Source organism: Crocodylus siamensis, chromosome 6 (assembly GCF_052110815.1).
Source record: "Crocodylus siamensis isolate JL-2025a chromosome 6, ASM5211081v1, whole genome shotgun sequence".
NCBI classification, from domain to species: Eukaryota; Metazoa; Chordata; order Crocodylia; family Crocodylidae; genus Crocodylus; species Crocodylus siamensis.
Genome location: NC_143400.1, coordinates 16,945,773 through 16,970,062, shown reverse-complemented (window position 1 = coordinate 16,970,062; position 24,290 = coordinate 16,945,773). Strand labels below are relative to the sequence as shown.

Below are 24,290 nucleotides of genomic sequence, written 5' to 3'. Positions count from 1 at the left end.
GCTCTGGCCGCTGGGCTCTGCTTCCCTGTGTGGGGACACCTCCAGCTGTATGGTAACAGGAAAGTGGCACGCAGCGGGGGTTGCGGCTGCCCTGGATGCTCTTGATGGGGAGAATCTTCCAAAACTCCTCACGGGTTGCTTGCCCCATGTGGCTGGCACTGCCCAGGCTGCTGGAGATGGTGGGCTGTGATAGCCCTCATGGAGCCGCACCAGGAGAGGCTAAGGATGCTCCTTCTCTATGCACAGTGGGGTGTAATCTTTGACCACCACAGGTCCTGAGTCCAGACTCCAGGGCAGGAGTTTCTAGGTAGTGGCCATTCACAGTCCCTTGTGGTGTCCCAGGCATCAGCCCTGTGCAGCTGCTATACACCCTGGGACATGCCTGGCCTGTAGTCCACAGCTTCCCCAGGTGCAGACCACACTCAGCTGGTGAGGTCTGGCAGTGCCAGCTGCCCTAGCCAGGCTCTCCTGCGGAAGGGGTGGCTTGTGTTTTCCCTCCAATCAAGCTGGGCTTGGGGGGGCCAGGCTGTGTTACCACTGGGCTCTAGTGGCTGCATTGTGCTTGGGGCTCCTACACTGGACAGAGCTGGGGAGTCCTGGCTGGCCCAGCCCTCCTTGGAGATCCCAAGTCACCCTCTGTTGCTAATGTGAATGGGGGCTGGAGTTGCTCTGGCCCTTCACCTCTCTGCCCTCAGGACACGGTAATATCCTACTTCCTTGGGCAGTACACGGGGCTGAGCCACCCAGCAACCGTATTGCTGGATCCCTGTGCAAGGCAGGGGCAGCTGCTGGAGGGGTGCCATGCGCATGTCCGCTCAGTCTGGCTGGGTCTTTTGTGGTACCTAGTGGCACTGAGTGCCCCTGAGCCCCAAGCTTAGATTTCCAGAAGTGCCTCATTCTCTTCTGCTGGGCCCTGCCATGCTGAAGCACTGCCTGGAGCACATCCTGCAAGCTGCCCTGGTTTGAGATGCAGAGCACGGGCTTTCACAACTCCCTCCCTCCCCAAAGCCCAGCCCTGACTGCCCTGCAGGTGGTAATAGTCTCCTTCCTTGCCCCTGCCCCTCCACAGCAAGTTGTTGAGCTACATACTGCTGCCTGCCCCAGGGTCGACTGTTCTCATCAAACAAACAGTCCTTTATTCAGTGTGGTTTCTGGTCTGTAATTAGAGATGGGAACTGGCCTCTTGCCTCTTCAGCATGCTCCTGGGACCATGAAGGGAATAGCAAGGGACTGTGGCTCCTACGCATGCCAGCCAATAGCACTGTATAGGAGCCAGGGCTTGGTGGCTGGCACTGCCTGCCTGCAGATGAGCAACTGGAGGAGATGGTGCTGTGGGAGTTACCACCACTGTGCTGCTTGGATCCTCTCCAAGAGCTGGGCCTCCTGCTTTCAGCACTGCCCACTCTTTTCTGGGTCCTTTGCTTTATCCCTGGTGTAAGCAGCAACCCAAAGCCAAGTGTCCAAGCACCCATCCGTGTCCCGGTCCTGGCTCCAGCTATGATGTGGCTCAGATCCACTGGTCTTGCTAGCTTTTCACCTTTGGAAGCAGCTCTTTGTTACCTGCTAAACACCACAAGAGGCAAAAGTCCTGACTTCAAAGCCAGCTCGGCACTGAACTAACACCCATCTAGCATTGGCTGTGAAGGCTTTCAGTGGGTGCCGGAGTCTCTCTGATGCCTCAAAGCCAAGTAGTTCCTCAGCAACAGTGAGTCCACCGAAGCCGGGGGAACCAGGCTGGTGGCAGATGACCCAATACGCTGAGGTGGCCTTGCCATTCAATACAGCCCAGCCTTTGCTGATCACAGCTCTTTCAGGAGGTGCAAGTTGGCAGCAACTACCTCATGCTATCAGGAGCAGGGGCTGGTTGATTGCTGACCATTATCCCAGGCTCAACTTCTGCTTTCAGGGCATGAGGACTGTTCTCCCCTGCATGCTGCAGCCCACTCCTAAAGCACGTGGGAGCTCAGCCCCTCACTGAGGGGCAGAGTTTATACAATACTAGAGAAGTGGGGCTGGAAGGGACCTCCAGCGATCATCTAGGCCAACCCTCTCATAGTTTCATAGTTGGTCAGGTCGGAAGGGACCTGAGCAGATCATCAAGTCCGACCCCCAGTCATGGCAGGAAAGAGTACTGGGGTCAAACTTCCCCAGCAAGGTGTACACCTAACCTCCTCTTAAAGACCCGCAGGGTAGGAGCCAGCACCACTTCTCTTGGAAGTTGGTTCCAGGTCCTAGCTGCCCTGACCGTGAAGTAGCACCTCCTGATATCTAACCTAAACCTACCCTCTGCCAGCTTGTGACATTTATTTCTAGTCACTCCTGGCAGTGCTTGGGGGAACAGGGACTTCCCCAATGCCTGCTGGTCCCCTTTGATTAGTTTGTTATAGGCCACTAGATCCCCCCTCAGCCTTCTCTTGTGGAGGCTGAACAGGTTCAGGTCCCATAGCCTCCCCTCATAGGGCCTGCCCTGCTGTCCCCTTATCATGTGAGTGGCCTCCTCTGGACCCTCTCCATGTTGTCCACATCCCTCCTGAAGTGCGGTGCCCAGAACTGGATGCAGTACTCCAGCTGCGGCCTGACCAGTGCCGCTTAGAGGGGGAGGATCACCTGCTTGAGATACATCTGTGGATGCATGACAAGGTGCGGTTGGCCTTCCTGACTGCCTCCCCACACTGCCGGCCCACGTTCATCTTGGCATCAATGACGACTCTGGAGATGACTCATCATCCCTCTCCAAACCCTCACAGACAAATCCATCATCTAACCTCTTTGTAAAACTACCATCAGCCCTGACACAACACCAGGCATAGACCCTAGATCGGGGTGGGCAAAATACAGCCCATCAGGCCATTCTATCTGGCCCGTGGGGCCCCTAAAAAATTTAAAAAATTAATATTTGTCAGCCCTGGGGTGCCTGTCATGTGGCCCTCGATGGCTTGCCAAAACTCAGCAAGCAGCCCTTTGCCCAAAATAATTGCCTGCCCCTGCCTTAGATGAGTCTATGAGTCCCAGTTCTCAGGCCAGGACTGGGAAGGAGGAGGAGGCCTCAGGCAGCAGCTGCAGGGAAGGGTCCCTTGGGCACGGCCTTCCCAGGGTCGTGGCTGCAGCTGGGTCCTCTCTGGCACAGCACATCTGAGAGCACAGCTGCAGGAACAGGGGATGCTGGAGTAAAACAAGGGACTGGATCCAACCCAAAGGCAAAGGGAAGTGTTTGTGAGTATGCCTGGCTCTTGCCTCTTGTTTTCTATCAGCGGACCCACATGTTACAGAGGTCAGGATTCACAGGTGGGGAAACTGAGGCTGAGGGTGGGGGGGGTAAGGTGACTTGGCAAAGGTCTTACACGGGAGGGTGAGAATCCAGGTCTAAACCATAAATGCTGGAGGCTGTCTGCAGGAGAGGAGCAGCAGAGAAAACCCTAGTCCGACCCACTTCTCTCCCTTTCAGTGTCTGCTGTGCAACGCAGGCCTTTGCTCTGCTGAAGGGAGGCCAAAGCCCACCAAGGAAACTGTAACTCCCCCTTAAGGAGAGAGGCCACAAAGAACATGGTAACTGATTTCTGTGGACAAAAAGAAAGGGGAGGGAGCGAGGTCACAGGTCTGTAACAGGGAGCCAAATGGGGACCCTCAGACAAGTCCAAGGACCCAGTGGACACTGCCCCTGTACAAGGGGCAGGAAAACGGCCCCAGAGCCTGGCTGGACAGATGGGGCAGCCGGCATGACATCGGGGACTAGGCCAGACAAACTGGGGTGCTGAGCCCCTCAATGGCTGTTTTCACATCTCCCCAGGATCCCAGCCCTGGGCTTCCCAGGGAGACATGAGAGACAGAGCTGGTCCCCATTCCCAGCTGCCACCCTCCTAGCGGGTTAACTCTTTTTCCACTTTCCGGGAACGTTAGCTTTATGGCGCAACAGTTGCGACCACTGTCACGTGTGGCAGGTACCAGGCTCAGGCTTAGCAGGGAGCGCAGCGCGCACGCGCGGGGCAACTGTCGCGAAGCCGCGGCTGCCGTAAAGCGCCACTCCCAGTGGCTGCGGCGCATGCGCTGGGGGTGTCATGAAACCGCGGCTGCCGTAAAGCGCGCCCCCTCCCCCCGCGGCGGCGGCGCAGTAAGATGGCGGCGGCGGCTGGGCCCGGGGCCGGCGGCGGAGCGGCCCGGGGCAGCGGGATCTGGGCCTGAGCGGGCCCCTGTCGGGGTACGTCTGCCAGCCCCACCCCGGTCCCGCTGCCCCCTCCTCGCCTGGGCCTCGCCCCATCTCTCGGATCGGGCCGGGCCGGGCCTGCGTCGGGGCCTTGCCCAGCCCGCGCCCCTGGGCCCGCTCTCGCCCCCGCCCGGGGGTGGGGGGAGAGCAGGGTTTGTACCGATATACTGAGCATGATTACCACCCGGGCTAATCCCGGTGTAGGCAGCTGCTCCTCTGCCAAGAAAAGGAGCATCTGGGGCACTGCAGGCATCGTGTCCCCCCGTGTTTTGGGGGGTCACATGGCGGTAATGGCATCACGATAAACTTGTTTCCCCTCTCGGTCTGTCCGCAGGTCTGGAAGCGGCACCACAGGGTCCAGGGCTACGCGGGGCAGGCGAGCGTTTCTTTCCTGGAGCTCGTCTGACGGGTGAGTAGAGCATCGTCACGATCGCTGTCATATGAGGTTGCTGGCAGGTTATCAACATTGCTGCTTCCAGCAGGGGTGGGGGGTGCACTCAGTCTTGTTTAGGAGTTGAAGCGGGCCCGAGTGGCTAAGACTGTACAAAACGTCCTTCCTCGCAGCCGTGGCCTGGGCAGCTGGCAGCCTTTGCCTGCTGGAGAAAAGTCCGGGCCATGGATGCTGTGACAGGCGGTCGCGAATGTCCCGCAGGCTGGTTGTGCCATGTCTCCCAGCGATTGATGGTTGGTTCAGTCACTCGAGGAGGAGGCTGTGTATTGTACGTGGTAAGAGGAGGCCTTGTTTAACAGCGCATTGTTAATCCTCTCCTTTAACCTGTGAACACTGCTCGTGACAGTGAGCTCCGCGCTCCGGTTGTGGAGCTCGCCATAGGCAAACAGCACATGTTGCTGTTTTCAGCGTAACTGGCTCCTTTCTGTTTCTGCCAGGCAGGGAAGGGCTAGCACCTGATCTGTCTCTGTAGCACTGTTCGCCTTGCACATACGTCCCAGCCCTTGCCCTTCAGCCTCTCTGGGACAGGATGTCCCTTCTGTCTGCCTGATGCATCCTGCTGTCTTTCTCATACTTGCTTTCCTGTATTTGGTGCCTCTGTATTTCAGGGTTAGGTGACAGCACCACGCGTTGGAGCATCCCAAATGATGCCCATACCTCTTTCCCAAATGACTAGTTAACTGGGGTCTTGTCTGCTTTGAAGAGCACGCCTCTTTGGTTAAGAAAGCAGCCTTCTAACCCAGTTTGTCCAGCTGCATCCATGTAGGGGTTGATATGGGTCTAGTGGGGGATGCCTCCTGGTTTGGCTGTTCCTCAACAAGACGAAGAGTAACGGGGTTACTGGAGGCTTCTTGTTCCTGCTGTAACTGCCGGTGTTACGGGGGTTGAACTGCCATAACTGCGTCAGTATAAAGCCCTGCATTCCTATGGGCAGTGAAGCCATGAAGCACGCAAATAATTCAAGTGAGTCTTTCTGGTGTATTTTAATGTGGTTGCCTGTCATCGTGTTACCTGGTGGTGTGATCTCAGGCAGAGCCCTGACCTCCTCTCTCTGCCTTCAGAATGGAGCATCTGATCCCTCCACCCAGGCTGGAACAAATGTTAAAGTAAAAGCTTGTAAGTGGGTTGTGTTGCCAGAGCAGGAGAGATCCTCCTGGCACGTGTGTCATGGGCAGCACTTGTGTAGTTTGTCCTGTTAGAGCCTGAATGGAGTGCCTTGGGTGAGCTGTGAGAAGCAGTGCTTTAGGGTGCTTGAAGAACAGGGCATTGTTCAGGCATCAAAGTGGTCTGATCCCACATGGTGCTTTATTTCTGTGCACCTTGACTGACTGGGTCTGTGCTGTTTTCCCTTCCCTCCCCCACATGCCAATAAGGTGTTTGAGCAAAGGGCTAAGATCTGGTTCTAGTGCTCCCAAAGGAGACTGGGAGCTGATATATATGCTACTCAAGAGGCTACGGCTGGAAGAGAACAGCCTGTATCTCTGCTTACCTGGTGTATGCTTCATTGGGGAATCTGCTAATTGATGCAGCTTTGCAGGGCTGAGGTGGCTTCCTTGCCCTCTGTGTGGAATAGAGCTTTCTAATGCATGCTGGGCTCAGCTGGGGTCTTCGCTGGCAGGTTTCAAAGCCGCTTGCACAGGATGTAATAGTCCACCCCTTTCTTGCAGGGAAACTGAGGCACAGGGTGATGAAACGACTTGCTCTAGGTCTCCTGACAAACCAGGGGTGTAGCTGGGAGTAGAATCAGAGTCTCTGTCCAGTGGCCTTCTCCCAACACTGGCTTTGCTCCCTTGCTAGAGCCTGTACTGCTGCAGATGGGCAACATCTGGATTAGACCTGCACCAGCTAGAGTTGCATGGTAGCAGTATTATCTAGATGCTAGTGGACTGTCTATATATAGGTACCCAACTCTGCTCTGCTCTGCTCTGCTCTGCTCTGCTCTGCTCTGCTCTGCTCTGTGTGAGTGGACACTGTATCCCTGTGATTCTCTTCTCAGGCCTGGGCCTTGTAGTCCTAGTGGTGTTAATAATTTGAAATGTTCCTATTGTGAATGAGTTGGAGCCAGCAGATGGGAATGGCTGTTCCCAGTCAGAACTGGATTGGCCAAAATGTTGGTGTGACATGGGCATTTACTTAACTGGTGCCACTGGAGGAGGTGGGCTCCCCTTACTACTATGTGGGTGTGATTTCACATCAGTCTCCAGTTACTTTAATCTAGCAGGTGCTGAACCAAAGCGAGTGCGTTGTGGCCAGGCAAGACGCTGTCTATGCTGTGACAGTGCTCAGAATCCCCCATTCTATTGTGAACTGAGACACGGAGCTCCTCAGTGCAAGGACTTACTGCAAGGCTCTTCAGACACTTCATGTAGGTTGCAGAGATATTAGAGCTGGAAGAGACCTTGCAAGATTATCGCGTTCAGCCCCCTGTCCAAGGGGCAGGAAGTCGACTGGGGTCAAATGATCCCAGCAAGATAGGCATCCAAGTGTTTCTTGACAGTGTCCGGAGTAGGTGCTTATACCACTTCTGGGGGGAGTCTATTCCAGGCTCTGAGGACACAGATGATAAAGAATTTTTTTCTTATGTCCAACCTAAAACAGTCTTCTTGAAGTTTGTGACAGTTAGACCTTGTCTTCCCTTGGGGTGCCCTGGTGAACAGACGTTCTCCCAGCTCCTGATGCACGCCTCTGATGTACTTGTAGGGAGCCACAAAATCCCCCCTGAGCATTCACTTCTCCAGGCTGAAGAGTCCCATAGCTCTTAGTTTCTCTTAATAGGCCTGTTCTCTAGTCCTCTAATCATGTGTGTGACTCTCCTCTGGACCCTTTCTCAAGCTTCACCGTATCCTTTCTAAAGTGCGGAGCCCAGGACTGGATGAAGTATTCCAACTGTGGCCTCACCAGGGCTGAGTAAAGTGGGAGGATGACTTCCTGGGTCTTGCTTGAGATGCACTGGTAAATGCAAGCCAGGGTTTTGTTTGCCTTGCCAGTTTATGTAGATTCTTTACTTGTCCCTGCATGGCTCCTTTCTGGGGAGTGTTGGTTAGACTTGGAGCAGTCCCCTGGAGCTTGCTGAATGGGTCTGAAGCAGCGTGGCAGATGAACAGGATAGTGAGCTGGCAATTAGCAGCTGTTGGTACTACTCTGCATTCTGCCACAAACCAAAGGGTTAGGCACGTCCCTTCCCTCTTGTGCCTGTGTTTCCCCATCTCCTGCATTATAGCAGTATCCATCCCTCCTCATAAGGCCCTCAGTTCCCAGAGCAGAAAGTCTTTTAGTCAATTAGACCCTGTGTTACTGATGCTGGCAGGATTTTCCTAGCTTCTAGGTGCCCTTCCAGCCTGCTGGGGCAGCTGCACTTGATGCTCTGTTTTGCTCTGCTTCTCCCACGCAAGCACAGTCTGGGTCCCCAGCACCCTCGGGGATTACTTTGCTGCAGTCATGATGGCAACAGGAGCATGTCTGAGTGGAGCTAATTTAGTCCCTGTCCCCCTTCCCTTCCTGCTCCCCAGGCATTTTGTTAAGATAGTACTGAGGGCAGCTGAAAGGGTTTGAGAACTGAGGCCTGCCTGGCAGTCCTTTCCCAGCTGTGCTGCTTGGCTCAAAGGGGAAGTGAATGCTGGTAGGTAGGGAAGCTGTAATGGCAGAGCTACATGTGGCCTCAGTGACAGGGTTCAGGGCCCAAACTTTGCATCTCATGTACAAGCACAGTGCTATTGCACTCTCTACAACACCATGACGTTTGGGAGGCAGACCTCTGCTGGCTGCCTGCTTTCCACAGAGTGAAACAATGCTCCCCAGTTGCAGCACATGAGTGAGTTTTCTTTCCTTCTGTACTTGGGAGAAGAGCCACTTAAGTAAGGCTAAGTGCACAGCCATGTGTACAAGCAGTCCAGGAGAAACCGGTAAGTGGGGCTGTGTCTGCAGCAGAGCTTTCTGTACGAAGAGCCTATGTCCTGGAACAGCCTGAAATCAGGGTGAGACTAGGTAAGCCCACTGGAAGAGAGCCTGGTGTCTCTCATGCTGCTGCCCCACTCTTGCACCCTTTGGCTTTGTGCTGCTCAGTCTAAGCATGGCCTGGCTGCTGTGTGCTCTGGCAGGGGCAGTCCATTAGCAGGTGCACATATCTATGTCAATATTAGACTAACCAGCAGTTCAGTAATGAACCAGCTGTAAACACACGTCCTGCATCCAGAACCCACGGCAGTCTGCACTATGTTGTTAAACTCTGGGTTGTGTACAGCAAAGTTTAGCCAAGCGTTCTGCCCCCAAGGGTGCACTTGAGAAGGGGATGGGACTAGCAACAGGTCTCTGCTAATTGGTACCACTAGATGTCTGAATCTACAATGTACAAGTGTGTGATAAAACAGTGGAACTCATGCCAGTTTGCATGTAATCTTCTGGGAGATGGGAATGTTGTTTGCTGGAAGGTGCCTAGCATGCGGGGGGCTTAGAGCTGTTCTAAAAAAAGTTGCCCTTGTTCCTGGCTGCCTGGGAATGTTGGCGGTCCTGCTTTGGTTCTGGCTAGTGGGGTATGCACTAAATCCCCCGTGCTACCTTAAATCTCACCTCTTCCCTCCCAGCAGCAGACCTGGAAGTGATTGTGCCTCCACTTTCCTCTGAAATAGGCATCGTCCCCATTTGACTGGGAAGTCAAGGCGTGGAGCGGGGCAGTGCTGGCCTGAGGTCCTCTTGAGTCTGCAGCAGAGCTGGAAATAGAAATGCTTCTCAGCTCATATTCCTGTGCCCTGCCCCTGGGCAGACTGTCTGCTCACTGGCTCGTCTGGAGGTCTTTCCCAGGAGGGGAGTGGGGTGGTTCCATCAATGCAGGAGTGAGGTCACAAGTGGCTGGTTAATCCAGTCTCCCCCAATGGAGGCCTCCAGAAAGCTGTTTGGTGCCAGTGGCACGCATTTGGTTGGAGGGGAGGGCAGTGAAAGGCTCTGCTCTCCTTCATCAAGTAGTTCACTGCTGGAGGGAGGGCAACTCTTGTTTATACCATGGTGCACTTCGCTGCTTCCTGCCAAGGCCTTTGGGTATGCCTTGCCTGTCTGCATGCCCTGAGTTTGTTAGGAGACCTTATGGCTCTAGACCCGCAGCATCACCTACTGCTGTTCGTCTCGCATCTTCATGGTGCCTGTTTGAAAGCTGGAAGCATTTTTTGGAGCAGATAACTCCAAATGTGGTTCTGTCTCTCCTTCCCCTGTTTGGCAAGACTTCTGGGTTCATCAACTTGACTATGCTACAAAGGGGCTGGCAGTGCCTTGGCACCCTGGACAGTAGGGAGATATGGGCTGCAGTATACCGAGCTCTTGCCTGGTGGGGAGCTCTCTAGAGGAAGGGTGGGCAAAATGGTGGATCCGGCCATTGGCCAAACTCCACTTCCTAGCAGCCCCTACCCACGTTGCTGTGCCAGTTTCCAGTGGTAGGGCCGTGGCAACATAGGGCCAGGGCTTCCATTGAGACCAGCCCCAGCATTTCTGGGAGAAGGTTGCTGGGGGCTTCAGCCTTAGGGCATTTTAACCCTTCTTATCTAATCCAGGGGGTTGGGAAACAGTGTTTCATAACCTAAACTCCAGTTCCTTCTGCTTTAAGCACTGAAAACTAAAGTGTTCCTTGGAGTGGAGCTGGAGCAGCTGGCCTCTGCCTCAAGCTGACGGAGAACTTTGAAGCATGAGGAGCTGTTGCCAACCTTCCAGCGATCTGTAGCACTGAGCTGATGACTCAGTCGGCAAAGATCCCATCGCCTATTTGACTGTAGCCAGGTTGTTGCCCCAGACTTATGGCTAATGTAATTGCTGAGGCCTTTCTCGTGGGACTCTGCTGTGGCATCTTAACTAACTCCTTCCTGTCCTCCAGTGGCAGGTTGCTGACAGGGCTCTCATCCCTCTGTCTTGCCTGCAGTGAGTTGGACTTGCAAGAGGGTTCTTTCAAGAGAAGATTAGACAAACCCTTGCTGGAGATTTTGGTTAGGTGGGGACAATACTGCCTTAAGCAGTGCTTGGAGCAGGTATGACCTCCCAAGGGCCCTTCCAGCCCTGCTCTTATGACTTGCGTATTGGTTCCACAACCGTACCTTGTCACTGAAGTTTCAGCTGAGTGCAGTTCATTTTCTTGCCTACCACTTGTGCAGTGTCTCAGTACGGTAGCCTGAAAGGAGGCTGCATTGTACTGGCTTGGGAGATGGTGCATCAAGCTGTGCCCATGTGCACAGTGTTCTATCCCAGTTTCTCCATTGGCAAAATGCTCAGGCTTAACCTGTAGCTGCACTTCACTGGTCTAGCGAGATTTGCCCCTCTGGAACAGGTTATACCAGTGACAGCTTTGGTTTGTGTGGCAAGCGTGGCTATTCTGGTTTGTGCTGCACAGTGGTGCTGTTTTGGGGGAGCAAAGAGGCTCTCTGATACAGGATACCAGTGTCATTGCCTTGCCCTCTTGAAGCTTGCTTTAGCCATGTAACTGATTTAGCTACCCAGAAGTCTCTGGCAATGAGCTAAGTGAAAATGAGCTAGGTTAAAATATTGCCCTTCTTGGTTTTTTGACTGAACTGCTCCTCTTTCACACTTGTTGTGTTCACAACCTCTTCCCTCCCCTCTGGGAGAGCCCAGTCCTTGACTGCCTTCTTCCATGGCCTTCGCACTGCTGCATTCAGCTTTTGCTCTTGCTCCTATAGACTTAACGCCACAAGCGGTGCTGTACAGGGTCAGAGCCACGGTGCCTCTAGCCCAGCATTCTCCTTCAATGGTGGCAAGTAGTAGACACCTTGAGGGGATAGTGCATGAATGACACCGGTCTAGTGATCCATCCCCTGTCGTTTTCTCCCTGCCATCAACCACCACTGGCTTAGGGCTGGCAGAGGACACATCCCAAGCTGTTCTATTCAGTAGCTCTTGATGTACCTGTACTCCAGGAATGTATCTAATCCTTTTTGAGAACCTAGCTGTACTCTGTGCTCTCCAGCCTCTCATGGCAGTGAGTTCCTCACATTATCTACACACTGTAAAAAAACAAAAACAAACAAACAAACAGTACAGCTTCTGGTTCATCCTCACCTGGTCTTTTGGTTCCTACCTTTTCCTGCCTTGCATTCTGGTTCTGACCCTTACTCCAGCTGGGCTTCACTTGACCAGGAGTCTCAGAGTCCCTTTGCATCCTGAGATCCTTATTGTTGCTGAAACATGTCCAGAACTTTTTCCAGTTCCATATAAGTGGTTTTCTCTCAACCTGCTGCCCTCATGGACCCAGGTCTCTAGTAGTGAAACACATGACTAATATTTGGGGCTCTTGGCTGGTGTATCAGGCCTGCTGCACTGATCACATGGCTGTGGACAAGTCCCTTGCAGTGTACGTAAGACTGCCTGTTGTCTCTTGAAAGGGCCAGGCACAGCTAGTGCTGTTGTGGCTTGCGGTATAGGTTGTTACCCAACTGCACTCATGGAGCCTATCAAGTATTTAGTCATAAAAACCACTTGCAGCATATGGTAGCAAGAGCCACTGTGGCAAACTGCTGACTTTGCACTCTTGGCCGTTACTTGCTGCTAGCCCATCTCCACCAGGTCTGCTTCTGAGAACCCAGCCTTGAGTGGCTTCAAAGATCTGCTGTCTTAGAGCAGCCTACAATAAGCCCCCTCCCCATTTTCTCAGTTTACTGGTCTTTCATCTTTCTCTGTCCCTGGCCAGTAATCCATTCTGCACCCTGGAAACATTGCTTCTCTTGTTCCATGAGTGAGTCTGCTGGCTGGCTAGCTTTCTTCTGGCGTTACATGGGATCCATTTGTCTCCCTGTCATTTGTTTCTCCTGCTTAGAATCCTATAAAAAGAGGGTTGGATGGGACCTCAGGAGGTCACATCTAGCCCAACCCTTTAAAGCAGGACCTTCCCAGCCAAGGCTTTGTCTAGCCTGGTCTCAAGCACCTCCAAGGATGGAGATTCCACCACCTCTCTGGGTAATCTGTTCCAGTGGTTTACTGTCCCCCTTCTGCGAGTTTTTCCTAAGATCTAACCTCAGCTTCCCTTGCTGCAACTGGAGCCCACTGCTCCTTGTTCTGTCATCTGCTCCCACTAAGATCAGTCCAGCTCCATCTTCTTTGCAACCCCCCTGCAGGGAGTTGAAGGCTGCTATTAAATCCCCTGTCAGTTTTTTCTTCTCCAGACTAAATAGTCTGTTTTCTCAGCCTCTCCTCCCAAGTCATATGTCCCAGCCCCTAAATGATTTTTTCTTGCCCTCCACTGGACTCTCTCCAACTTGTCCACATCCTTTGTAGTGGGGGCCCAAAACTGGACACAGGACTCCAGATGTGGCCGCATCAGTGCAGAATAGAGGGGAAGAATCATTTTCTTCGATTGGCTGGCAGTGCTCTTACTAATGCACCCCAGGGTGCTGTTAACTTTCTTGGCAGCAAGGGCACCCTGTTGACTTCTTTTCAGCTTATTCTGCACTGTAACCCCCAGGTCCTTTTCTGCAGAGCTACTGCTTAGCCTATCAGTCCCCAGTCTGTATGGGTGCATGGGATTGTTCCTGCCTAAGTGCAGGACTTTTGCACTTGTCCTTATTGAAGCTTATGAGATTTCTTTTGGTCCAGTCCTCTGATTTGTCTAAGACACTGGGAGGTAGGGCTAGGATTCAAAGTGAATCTACTACTCCCCCCAGCTTGATGTCATTTGCGAATTTGCTGAGGGTGTGCTCTGTGCCATCTTCCAGGTTGTTGATGAAGAAATTTGAACAAAACTGGCCCCAGGACTGACCCCTGGGGCACTCCAATTGCCAGCTAGACATTGAGCCATTGATGACCACCCTCTGGACCTGATGATCCAGCCAGCTTTCTATTCACCATCTGTAAAGTGGGGCTTGAGGTCTCTCTTGGCCTTCACAGGCAGGCATGTAAAACAACTAGGGGGAAGGCTTTACTGGAACCGCATCACATGGGTGAAGTAGACGGTGATTTATGTCCATCAGTGTGTCACCCCTTGGAAGTGATTTGCACAGCTCCATTGTGGGGAATATGGAAAGATTTGGCATGGACCTTACTGCAGTGTGTACGATGGAGCAGTGAGAGAAAACTGGCAGCAAGTTGCCTTGTTCTAGTGGAGGCTCTGGGGTGACTCCCCCAGCCCTCTGACACAGACCAGTGCATAAAGAGAAGGGAAGCAGCACCCCTATTGTCATATCTTCTCTGAGCAACACCCCAAGCACTTGTGAAATGCTGCAGGCACAGGACTTTGATCTGCATCTTATGAATACAAGTACATCTCATCAGTAACCTGACCGAGGAGATGTCTATCCATCTTGCTCAAACATATTGACACTTTGCAGCCAAAGGCAAAAGTCATCCTCGGAGACTTTGACTATATCCAAAAAGTCCAGCAAGCTTTGGGTCTGACAGACCAGTTGGGGGGAAAATGTCTTAATATCAAATTCCGTCTATTTGGACTGCCATACCATGTGGCCCCCTGCTTGAATTGGCTTACATCACCTAATACAACAGCACAGAGAGAAATGTGACTTGGGCAGTGAGGATTCAAGTTGGAAGGGGCTTTGCTGGTCAGCTGGTACCGACTTGGATGCAGAAGAGGCGGACGTGTGTATCATACCCTGGTAAAACAGGTGGAGGTAGTGAGTCACCTCTTGCTGGGACTGCAGGATTTTGCCCCTGCGCAAAAGTCCCAGCTTGCTTTCCCACTTGATCTCCAATTGCTGTTGTTTAATCTCCATTATTGCCATTATGTGCTGATAGTGTACTCAACCCAGTGCACCCAGTCTGTGCCCCCAGGGGTTCATCTTAAGCACAACTTAATCTCATTGCCAAGTTAAACTTTTTTAACCTTGTATGAATCAGATTACTGCAACTGGCAATATTGGATAAGGCTTTCTGTAGGCCGAGCTCTCTCTCCCTATCTTAAATACAAATTGGCTTATGGAGCCCTTGCCATGAATGCTTTGAACTCCCTAAACTACCTGAACAGAAAAGATGGCTAATGTCTACAATGTGTTTTTCTCTTTAGTGTCTGATTTAATCCTGCTAGAGGAAGCAAGTAATAGAGAGGCAAAAGGGAGCAATCTCTCCTCATCTAAAGTGCCTTGCAAGACAGCTGAGTTCCAATTAGCTTCCTTATTTCATAGCTAGGTTATAATCCTCTGGAGTGGGTGGGTAAGACTCAGACTAATTACCTAGTAATGGATTGCTTTCCTCTTAAAGTGGGTTTTTTTGTTCTGTACTTTGATGAAAACATTACCCTGAAATGGCGTTAATAACTTATCTGATTCATTTTGGGACGGGCATGTGATTGTAAAGCTAGCATGTTAGCAGCTCAGCCCATACCTGTATATTTTAGTCTTGTTGTCTCTCTTTTTTTTCTAACTCCAGATTCGATTATATGCATTGAGGGTGAAGTAACTAAGTGCCAGGTTTTGTAAGTGTAATCGCTTAGTGGAATTATAGAGAAGTTATTAACTGGCTTTCCAGCTGGCTGATTGGAGAGACTACATGTTAATGCTGTTCATACTCAAGCATGCAGTTGTCATAGCTGAAGTGGTTTTAATAATATCTCGGATGTACCACGTGGCCAGAACTCATAGAAAATTAGGGGATGGAAGGGACTTGAGACTATCAGGTGGCTACTGGAGATCGAGAACTTGGAAAGCTTTTAAAAAACATGGAAAGTAGGAGTGTCCTGCACCTGTCCCTGCCAGTCACTGACCTATCTTTTTAAAGGTGTTCCTCCTTCCTCTGTCCTGAGTAGGAACAGTGTGATTTTTTTTTTTTTTTTTTTTTTTTTTCCCCCCCCCAGGGAAATGGGCTGGCACTCCAGGCCCAAATTTTTGAATGCGACTGATTTGGTGTACCCAAGATGACACCTGCCAGGGCTTAATTCTTAACCCTGCTGAAGGGGATCTCTGGTTAGGCTTCCCCTGTGCCTAGTCACACTGTAGACTGTGCCCGAGTGCACAGGTAGGAACGAGTTCAGGCTGACGACTTATCTGCGTGTTTCCGCCAGCCCTTTTGAACCATTGCCCGGAGCAGCTTGCCACGTGCTGTAGTGCTGTGTGTAGGCATCCTTAATCATAGAGAATTAGGGTTGGTAGGGACCTCATGAGATTACATCTAGTCCAACCCCCTACTCAAAGCAGGATCAGCCCCAACTATATCATCCCACCCAGTGGTTTTTGAACTGGACCTTGAAACGCCTCCATCATCCCAGCCAAGATTTCATAGACATTTCATAGACATTTGGGCTGGAAGGGACCCCAGAGGATCATCAAGTCCAGCCCTCAAGCCGAGTCTTAAATACCTCCAAGGATGGAGAGTTTACCACCTCTCTGTTCCAGTGCTTTGCTATCCTCCTGGTGAGAGTTTCTCCTAATATCTAACCTCAACTTCCCTTGCTGCAACTGGAGCCCATTGCTCCTTGTTCTGTCATCTGCCGCTGCGAGCAGTCTGGCTCCATCCTCGTCAGATTGTTGGAGGCTCCTATCAGCCTTCTCTTCTCCAGACTGAAGAAGCCCGGTTCCCTTGGCCTGTCCTCAGAAATCATTGGCGCTGATGGACATAGCGGCAAAGTGCCCAGGGCTCCATTAGCTGCGCTGGAAGGGGCCAGTCAGTAAAGAGAAATGACCTTTTCCAAGCAGTACAAAGTGAGGAGAGGGGATCAATGTTACTGTTTTAAAAAAAGTTAATGTTGCTAAAAGCCAGTGGGAGGAGGGGTCCCTGTGGCCCAGATCCATGTGATGGGAGTAAGAAAAGGAATTGTTAGACAGCTCTGCAGTGAGTTCAGAAAACCGGCTTTTGCTTGTAGCTTCCACATGGAAAGATCAATGTGGAACAGCTGCTTTGCCCCTGGCAGTTTCCAAGCTGTGATGTCTCCTCTGTGGCAAAAGCGCTAGGTGCCAGGCTGCACTTCTGTTGCCAATGCCTGAAATTGCTTTTCCTTCCTAGAGTTGATGACAAAACTCTTGGCTGGGGCCAGGAAGTGAAAATGTCATGTTCAGAAAGGGGAAGAAACAGTCTTGCTCCTAGCAGAGAGCAGCAGCATACTCTCCTACCCTGGTAACTCTCCTGGGGGATGAATGGGATTTTAGAGAAGCTGCAGAGCGTGCTTGAAAAAATGATATCCAACCCCTCCTTGGTTACAGTGGTTTTGTGGGGTAATCCAGCTGCTAAGGATGCTGGATTCCTCACATTTGACTCTTTTTCGTGCCTCTATACGAAACAACAGAAATGCAGCTTGTTCCACTGCAAACCGGGGGGCAGCTTTGAGCCTTGCAGCACAGCTCTCTGTGCTGGAGCTCCCTTGCTCCAAGAGAGAGAGGAATAAGTGGACCCTGGAGAGTAAGGCTTGGGCTCCAGACCAGTGAGAGGAAACGACTTCCAAAGTGGTTTGGATTTCAGTAAGCGTGCCCTGTCCCTTGTGATGTATAAATGCTCCCTCGACGGTGTGGTGAGGTTGGGAGTGAGTTGGTATGTGTGAGGGTGTTTAAAAGGTTAAGACACCCTCTTGAATGGCTGCTTAGTCACTGAGTTGCAAGCAGGATCCATGTCCAGGGCTGGCTGTGTGCACAGGCTTCCTTCGTCTACTGTCTTTCAGATCTTAACTGTTGAAGTCTTTATTTCTAGAAGTGGGTGTGAAGCTGCCCCCTTCGGGGCAGTTGTCTCTTGGTATAGCAGGAGTAGTAGCAACTCCTTGCCCTTTGGGGCATAACAGAGCAGCGTGAGCTGGATGGGAGGATCTGAATGAAAGGTGGAGATGGAGGCCCTGGGCTCAGGAGAGTTGGCAGCAGGTTCAGAGGGATTAGTGGGGCAGGTGTGGAAATAGAGGCAATGGAATTGGAGGTCCAGCAACAATGTACCTGTTCATCCATAAGTTGGTGAGGTCTCGAAGTATTCTCCCAGTGCAGGAATGGCGGGGCAGGAGAGGAGGGGATGAGCTGCCCTCAAACTGCCATGAGGAAACTGCCTGGGCCGGTGACTTTGGCTGGTAACAAAAGTCGATTGTGTTACAAGCCGGTAACCCAGCAGAGGGCATTAGGCTGCTGTAGGCACCATTTGCCAAATGAAGCTTAAATGGGTGCTGTTGCAAACGGTTTGTGGCAAGCTGCCATCAGGGTGACGGCCTCTGCATTTTGGTCGCACGTTGCTGTGAGCAGTCCCATTGCATCCTGTGAATTTCCCATCGTGCATACAGCGGACAGCAGGGCCGTGACATTTCGTCATTCAGCAACTGCATCTTCCTTCTCGGAGGTATTGACAAAGATCTCTTGCCTCTCAAGCTCGTAGATCAATGCATATTCCTCTGGGGGGAAGATGCGCTCAAGTTGGGGGGCCTTTATTGTAGGGAATGCTATCGGGATAGTAGGTAGCTCAAGGATTCTGGTAAGTGAAGCGATCTTGTTGCTAAGTATCTACTAACCAAAGGCTTGCTGTAAGCCTTGGTTAGCTAGGAGACTGGTATTTTTTTACAATGCACTTGAGAGTACCTGTCTTGTGATAAGTGACACAAAAGCAGCATCACTTAACTACTTCCAAGTACGCTGGGTCAAGGCATAGTGGGTTGTTTCTAGGAACGCACGGCCCTTGCTAGATCAAACCTTATTAGCAAGCCCTGACCTTCCTGACTCAGCCTGGATAATGTGAGCACACTGAATGTGCTTCTTTACCAGCTCGAGGGCAGAGCACTGCATTTCCGTGAGTCTTAAAGCAAATCTTTCCAATTTTACCAACCTTCGTTTTATTTTTAATCTCTTGGGCTCAGGGTGAACATTAGAAGAAAAGAAGATGTCGGATAAGGGGAGTAGCATGGATGGAAAGACAGACCTAGCTAATGGTAAGGAGAGGGGGATATGAGCCCTCTTTTTGAGTTGTCTTAAGCAAAGACCACGCCCTGCCTAGAGCTCAGTGAAGAGCAAGAGATCAGAGGTGCCTTAATGCTTTCTCTGAGCCTGTTGACAGTCCTCTGGATCAGTCAGGTAGGAGCGTTATGCCCAGATGAAGGGGTTTGCTCTGTACAAAAGCGTAGTCTCAAATCTTGGACCCAGTACCAAGAAACACCTTGTCAAATGGCAAGACTGCCCACCAAGTGCTTGCTCACAGATTGAAGGTTCTCAAGCAGTCCTCAGGCAAGATGCTGTTGAATGACTTCACATACAAATACATGCACATCTTCGTCAATGGGACCCTGTTTGCCTGATAAATCAGTGAATTGTTCACCTGTCCCTAATACAGCTCTAAGCAGTTCAGGAATGGGGTGTGGATAAGGGGGAATCCAGCATCCCATCTCTGTCTCTTGGTGACCCTGTGGCCTGTCCCTTGTCTGGGTTGTGCTGTGCACTCCCCTTGCTTCAGAACAGATGTTTATTGTGCCAGATAGCATCAGCGCTGGTGCTTGTCCCAGTAAAGTCAACCATGATGTTCTTTTGACTTCAGGGAAACCAGAATTTGGTCCTCCATTCCTGATGGTGTGCTTCTGCTGTTCTCTCCAAAAGTCCCTTGGTGTCTTAACCCATAGCCAGTTAGAGATGATGGCTAGGGTGCCCTCAGGAGGAAGAAGAGGCACGGACGAGCCCTGAAAAACCAGGGCTGGACCAAAAGGGAGAAATGTCCCCAAGTTCAGGGGAGCAGAGAGATCCCCTGTTACATGGCCAAGATAACTGCTGACTGGAGGGCAAGGTGGTTCCTTAGAGCCCTCCTATGTGTGGGAGTAGGGATCTTGTCTGAAAAGAGGCTCTGGATCAGGACCCTGGTTTACAGCAAAATTCATGCTTCTGTTAATAAGTGCCAGAAGCAGCTAAAGAAAGGGTTAATTAGTCTCCATCAGGAGAAGGATTTGGGAAGTGAGAGGCTTGATTTTGTGGAAAGGAAAAGACAGTTGTGGTCACAAGCGCTTCCCATGCCGCTGCAGTTAAAAAGGTAACAGGTGAAGTAATTGCATGGGGTATAGGTTGTAGCCGTGTTGGTCTAAGAACATAGGCAGACAAGGTTTTTTGGGTGAATCTGATATCTTTTATTAGACCAACTTAAGTAGTTGGGAAAAACAATTTTCAGTACACACCAACTGCTGAAACTTCCTCAGCCTGATGAAAGGTTTTTGAACCTGAAAGCTTGCTTAATTTTTTTCCAACTATTTAAGTTGGTCTAATAAAAGATATCAGATTCACCCAAAGAATCTTGTCGGCCAAAGTAATTGCATGGAACTTGATGTTTAAGCAAGCAGTGTCCCAAGGGGATGCAGAAGTGATCTGAACATCAGGCTTCCTTGAATTAAACCCCAGGGGGGCTGAAGTTTTGCCTTTAAGGTAGTCCATGGAATTCCAGGCAGCCAGTGAGTCTAGGCTGGGTTTCTGTACCAGACTTTCCAACCCAGGATGTAGCCTTTGTGCCCAAGCTGAAAGTGCTGTAGGACTTGGTAAAAGCAGTGCTTTGGCCAGACTTGATTCCCCTTTGGATGCACTGGGCTTCACCCTGGAAGTGGTGGTGTTCTGTTGGGTGCCCAGGGATGCTTGAGCTGTAGATGCAGGTAGGGAGGCTTTTTAGTGTGAAGTCAGCCTACAAAAGCTTATGCCTCTCTGAACCAGTGCATCTTTAAGGGCCACCCTGCCCTGTCATCTTCCCAAACTAGATATGAGAAGCTATTGACCTAAGAACTGCTTGTTGCCTGTGCTATGTAGGAAGCTTGTCCAGCAGTCCAGAGGAGATGTCTGGAGCTGAGGAGGGGCGTGAGACCTCCTCAGGCATTGAAGTGGAGGCCTCCGACCTCAGCCTGAGCCTCACTGGGGATGATGTAGGGCCCAACCGCACCAGCACAGAGAGCCGGGACACAGACACAGAAAGCTCAGGGGAAGACAAAGACTCAGACAGCATGGATGACACGGGCCACTACTCAATCAATGAGGAGAATCGCACCCATGACCGGTCCCACTCGGACGAGGAGGAGGATGATGAGGAGGAGCAGCGGTCCCGCCGGCGTGCCCAGCGCAAACGTGCCAACCATGACCAAGACTCCTCAGATGACGAGCGAGCCCTAGAGGACTGGGTGTCCTCGGAGACGACCGCGCTGCCCCAGCCCCGCTGGCAGGCAGTTCATGCCCTCCGGGAGAGGGAGCTGGGCTCCAGCTTACGTTTTGTCCATGATGCCTGTGGGGCCAGCATCTTCGTGCAGCGCTTTCAGCTCCAACATGGGCTGGAGGGACACGCTGGCTGCGTCAACACCCTGCACTTTAACCAGTGTGGCACGTGGCTGGCCAGTGGCAGCGATGACCTCAAAGTGGTGGTGTGGGACTGGTTTAGGAGGCAGCCAGTGCTGGAGTTTGAGAGTGGCCACAAGAGCAACGTCTTCCAGGTGAGAAGGCCAGGGTGGGACAGGGGACTTGATGGGAGGGTGCTCCTTCCAGTCCAGTATAGGAACTGATGTAACATTAGGAGCATGTAGGTCTGCCTGTTGGCTGGAGCAGGTACTGGGGTGCCAGGACTCTGGCTCAGTGTCCAGCCCTCCTGACATCTTGCTGTGATGCTCTGGATATGTTGCCACACCTCCACTTGCCCAGGGGGTGATGCTGGCTCCACTCCCACGTGGGGCGCCCTTTGCTTTGTGTCTGCAAAGCCTGGAGCTGCCATTCCCCAGGCTGCTGCATAGGGGAAGAGGCTGAAATATGCAGCACTCAGAGCTGTCTCAGAGCCTCTGGTGAGTCAGCAGCTGTCATTAATGAGTGGGATTGCTTTACCTCTTGCAGAACCTGGGGGCTAGATGGAGGCGCTAGTCTGACAGGGGCTTTCTTCCCAGTTGGGAGCTGCTTCTGCTCAGAGCTGCCTCAGGTGCTGCAGGTTCCTATTACCATCAGCCCTGTGTTCTGTGGTGGCCTTGCCCTTACAGGCTTTGTCCTGCTGCATACTGGGGCTGAGGGCGGGAATGGAGAGGAATCCCTACCCCATGTAAGGAGGAGGATGTGCTCCTGTGCCTGCTCTGACTGCAGCCTCTCCTACATGCTCTCCTCCAGGCGAAGTTCCTCCCCAATAGCGGTGACTCAACTCTAGCCATGTGTGCTCGTGATGGCCAAGTCCGTGTCGCTGAGCTGTCTGCCACCCAGTGCTGCAGGAACACCAAGCGTGTGGCACAGCACAAGGGAGCCTCACATAAGGTGAGTACCCTGCCGGCACCTGGGCATCCTGTGACAACCATGCTGCCTCTTAGAACAGCTTGTAACCCCTTTTCTTCAGCAACTAATCAGCCAGTGCCTACATGCCGTTCCTGTTTCAGGCTCTGTAAAAGATCCCATGTCTGTCCCTCTCACCTGAAAGGGCAAGGTGCTTCCTCATGGTTGATGTGCTCCTCTAATTTAGTCGGGTCCCTCAAACCAGCCTGGCCCTTCCAAGCCACTGCCAAGGGAAAGGCCTGCCAAGGAGAGGTCTCAAAGGGTGGCAAGGTTCATTTCTATTTGTCCAGGCCCAGAGGAGCCTGGGTCTGGCTAAAGGTCACGGGGAGAATTGATTTGTGCCTTCCCTGTCCTCTCGGCACCTCTCTTGGTGGCTCTTGCGTAGAGTTGGCCAGGACTTAGCTTTGCTGTGATGTTGGAGCAGACTCTGGACATGTAGGGAGTCATGGAGGCTTTTGACCCCTGCTGCCCATCCAAACTGGGTTTCTGCCCTCCTGCCCAGTGCATGGTACCTGCTCATTCAGGGGTTTTTTGAAGCTTGTTGTGACCCCTGTGGTCACTCTAGTTCGGGGGGGGAGGGAGAAGGGTATAAGGCTGGTGGGAGCTGCCACAAGGGCCAGATTTTTGCAGCTCTTGTAGCTCTTATGCGTGGCCTGTAGCCCATGAAAACTGAGCATCCCAGCATGCGCTCCCCTACATCTGTCCATTGGGACAGCTCCAGCTCACCAGAAGGAGGTCCCTGCTTGCTAGGGCATGGCCTCAACATAGCAGGCAATCCTGCCTTTGGCTGCTCCCTGCAGCACAGCCCTGGGTTTCTGTCCAGCCGTCAGTGTCTCCCTCCTGTGGGCAAGAGGAGGACATGCTGGCAGATCCAAGGGCTCTGAGCTGCTGCTTTTGTACCCTCCTCCTCTCTGACTGGTTGTGAAGCTGATGGGCCTGTAAACCCCAGTGGTGCAAGCAGGTGACTGAGATGTCTAATCTTGGGTTGTGACTTTTTACCACAGGGACCACATCTGCTCCTGCTTCAAGCAGGGGGCTGCACTAGGTGATGTCCAAAGGGCCCTGCTAGTTCTGCCTCTCTCTGCTTCTATTTGTACTTGTGCCTCCAAGTGGTACAGCCTCTAGAGGTAGTGCTATAAACCCTGCTCTCCTCCATGCATTGTACTGTGGCCATCTAAGTGTCAGGTCAGGAATAAACCTGCCCAGCAGTTTGTAGGAGCCAGAGCCCAAGTGTAGCAGCTGTCCTGTGCCTAAATCCTGCCCCTCTTGGCTTGCCACCCTGTTTGAGATGAGGCTTAAAATGAGAACTAATGGCCTTCCCTGGCCCTCCCAGTACTTCTTTCACAAGGAGTGTAGGCTAACTGCTCTAGCAACTTAGCTAAGTCTCCAATTGCTGTGCCGTACATCCAGGGCCCCAAAGCCCTCTCGTTTAAGGCTTCCCTCTGGCCCTATAGGGAATTCAGATCCTTGAGCTGAGTGCTGCACATGGCAGGGTCACTTGCAAGTTAAAAATCTTAAGGGTATCTGCCAAACATTGGAGACTTCCTATCAGGAGAGCTCAGAGGTGGAGGATACAAAGGAAGAGATCAAATCAGCCTGAGTAAGAAAGAAAGAAATTAATGACAGTGTTTGTCTTGCAGCTGGCCCTAGAACCGGATTCCCCATGCACTTTCCTCTCAGCTGGTGAAGATGCCGTGGTCTTCACCATTGACCTGAGACAAGACCGACCTGCCTCGTAAGTATCACTTCTTGCTGCCTTCTGTCAATTTTTATCAGGGAATTGATGACCTTCAGGCTCCTTCTAGGTCCTGAGGACCTGGGCGTTCTGGTGTGGTTTGCCAGACTTGGTTTTTGGTCATTTTCAAGCTTTCCTGGGCATGCTCTGGCTGTCTGCAGAGCTGCAATGCTATTCACCTGACTGAGAGATGGACTTATCTGCCAGCTGGTAGAGAAGTTTGCTTTGCAGTTGCATCTTTTCATGACTAAATCAGTGAATGGCTCATGAAGCCTCACTAGAGCGCAAGGTACTGGTGCTGCTGCCTCCCATCCACTCCATTGCCTTCGCCATCGGCAGGTGTCTGGGGACCTGCATAACAAGTTGGGCATCTCTTGGCCTGCTGTGTTTGGCAGTCTTCCCGGGGTGGTCCAGCAGCTTAAGCTCTCCTTTTGCTGCCCAGAGCAGGTCCTTCTAGCATGCACATGATAGCCTGCAGGTGTTCACATTCACACCCCAGCATCCTTACCTCTGTGTGGAGGCTGCTGTTCCAGGCTCTCGGCCAGCCCTGAAGTGTGTGTGCACAAAGCCAGATGCATGTCTCCAGTCCTCCTTCAAAGCATGCCATTGTGATCACTGACTGAGACTTCAACAGGTGCAAAGTACCCAAGTACCTGCTCTGGTTCTGTTTAGCAATGTGTCTAATTAATTACAGCACTTTGAGCTCCTTGCACTTACAATAGCTAGAAGCTTTTAGCCTGAGCAAGCCTCTTGTTATTGGAACACTAC

The 24,290-nt window shown here is 51.9% G+C and overlaps 1 protein-coding gene across 2 annotated transcripts in view; it reads left to right on the top strand.

Annotated features, from left to right (window-relative positions):
- Nucleotides 1-19: 19 nt before the first annotated feature.
- Nucleotides 20-24,290, top strand: part of DCAF8 (DDB1 and CUL4 associated factor 8) — a 41,722-nt gene continuing 17,451 nt past the window's right edge. Inside the window, exons 1-6 of one of the 2 annotated variants that reach the window (XM_090056385.1) lie at nt 20-3,546; nt 4,536-4,610; nt 18,394-18,465; nt 20,306-20,976; nt 21,632-21,772; nt 23,428-23,522. In XM_090056385.1, coding sequence (XP_089912511.1) covers nt 18,417-18,465; nt 20,306-20,976; nt 21,632-21,772; nt 23,428-23,522 — 956 coding nt within the window. In that variant the 5' untranslated portion in view covers nt 20-3,546; nt 4,536-4,610; nt 18,394-18,416. Of the gene's footprint in view, nt 3,547-4,001; nt 4,196-4,535; nt 4,611-18,393; nt 18,466-20,305; nt 20,977-21,631; nt 21,773-23,427; nt 23,523-24,290 lie in introns of those variants that run through there. The other variant, XM_090056384.1, reaches the window with a different exon arrangement.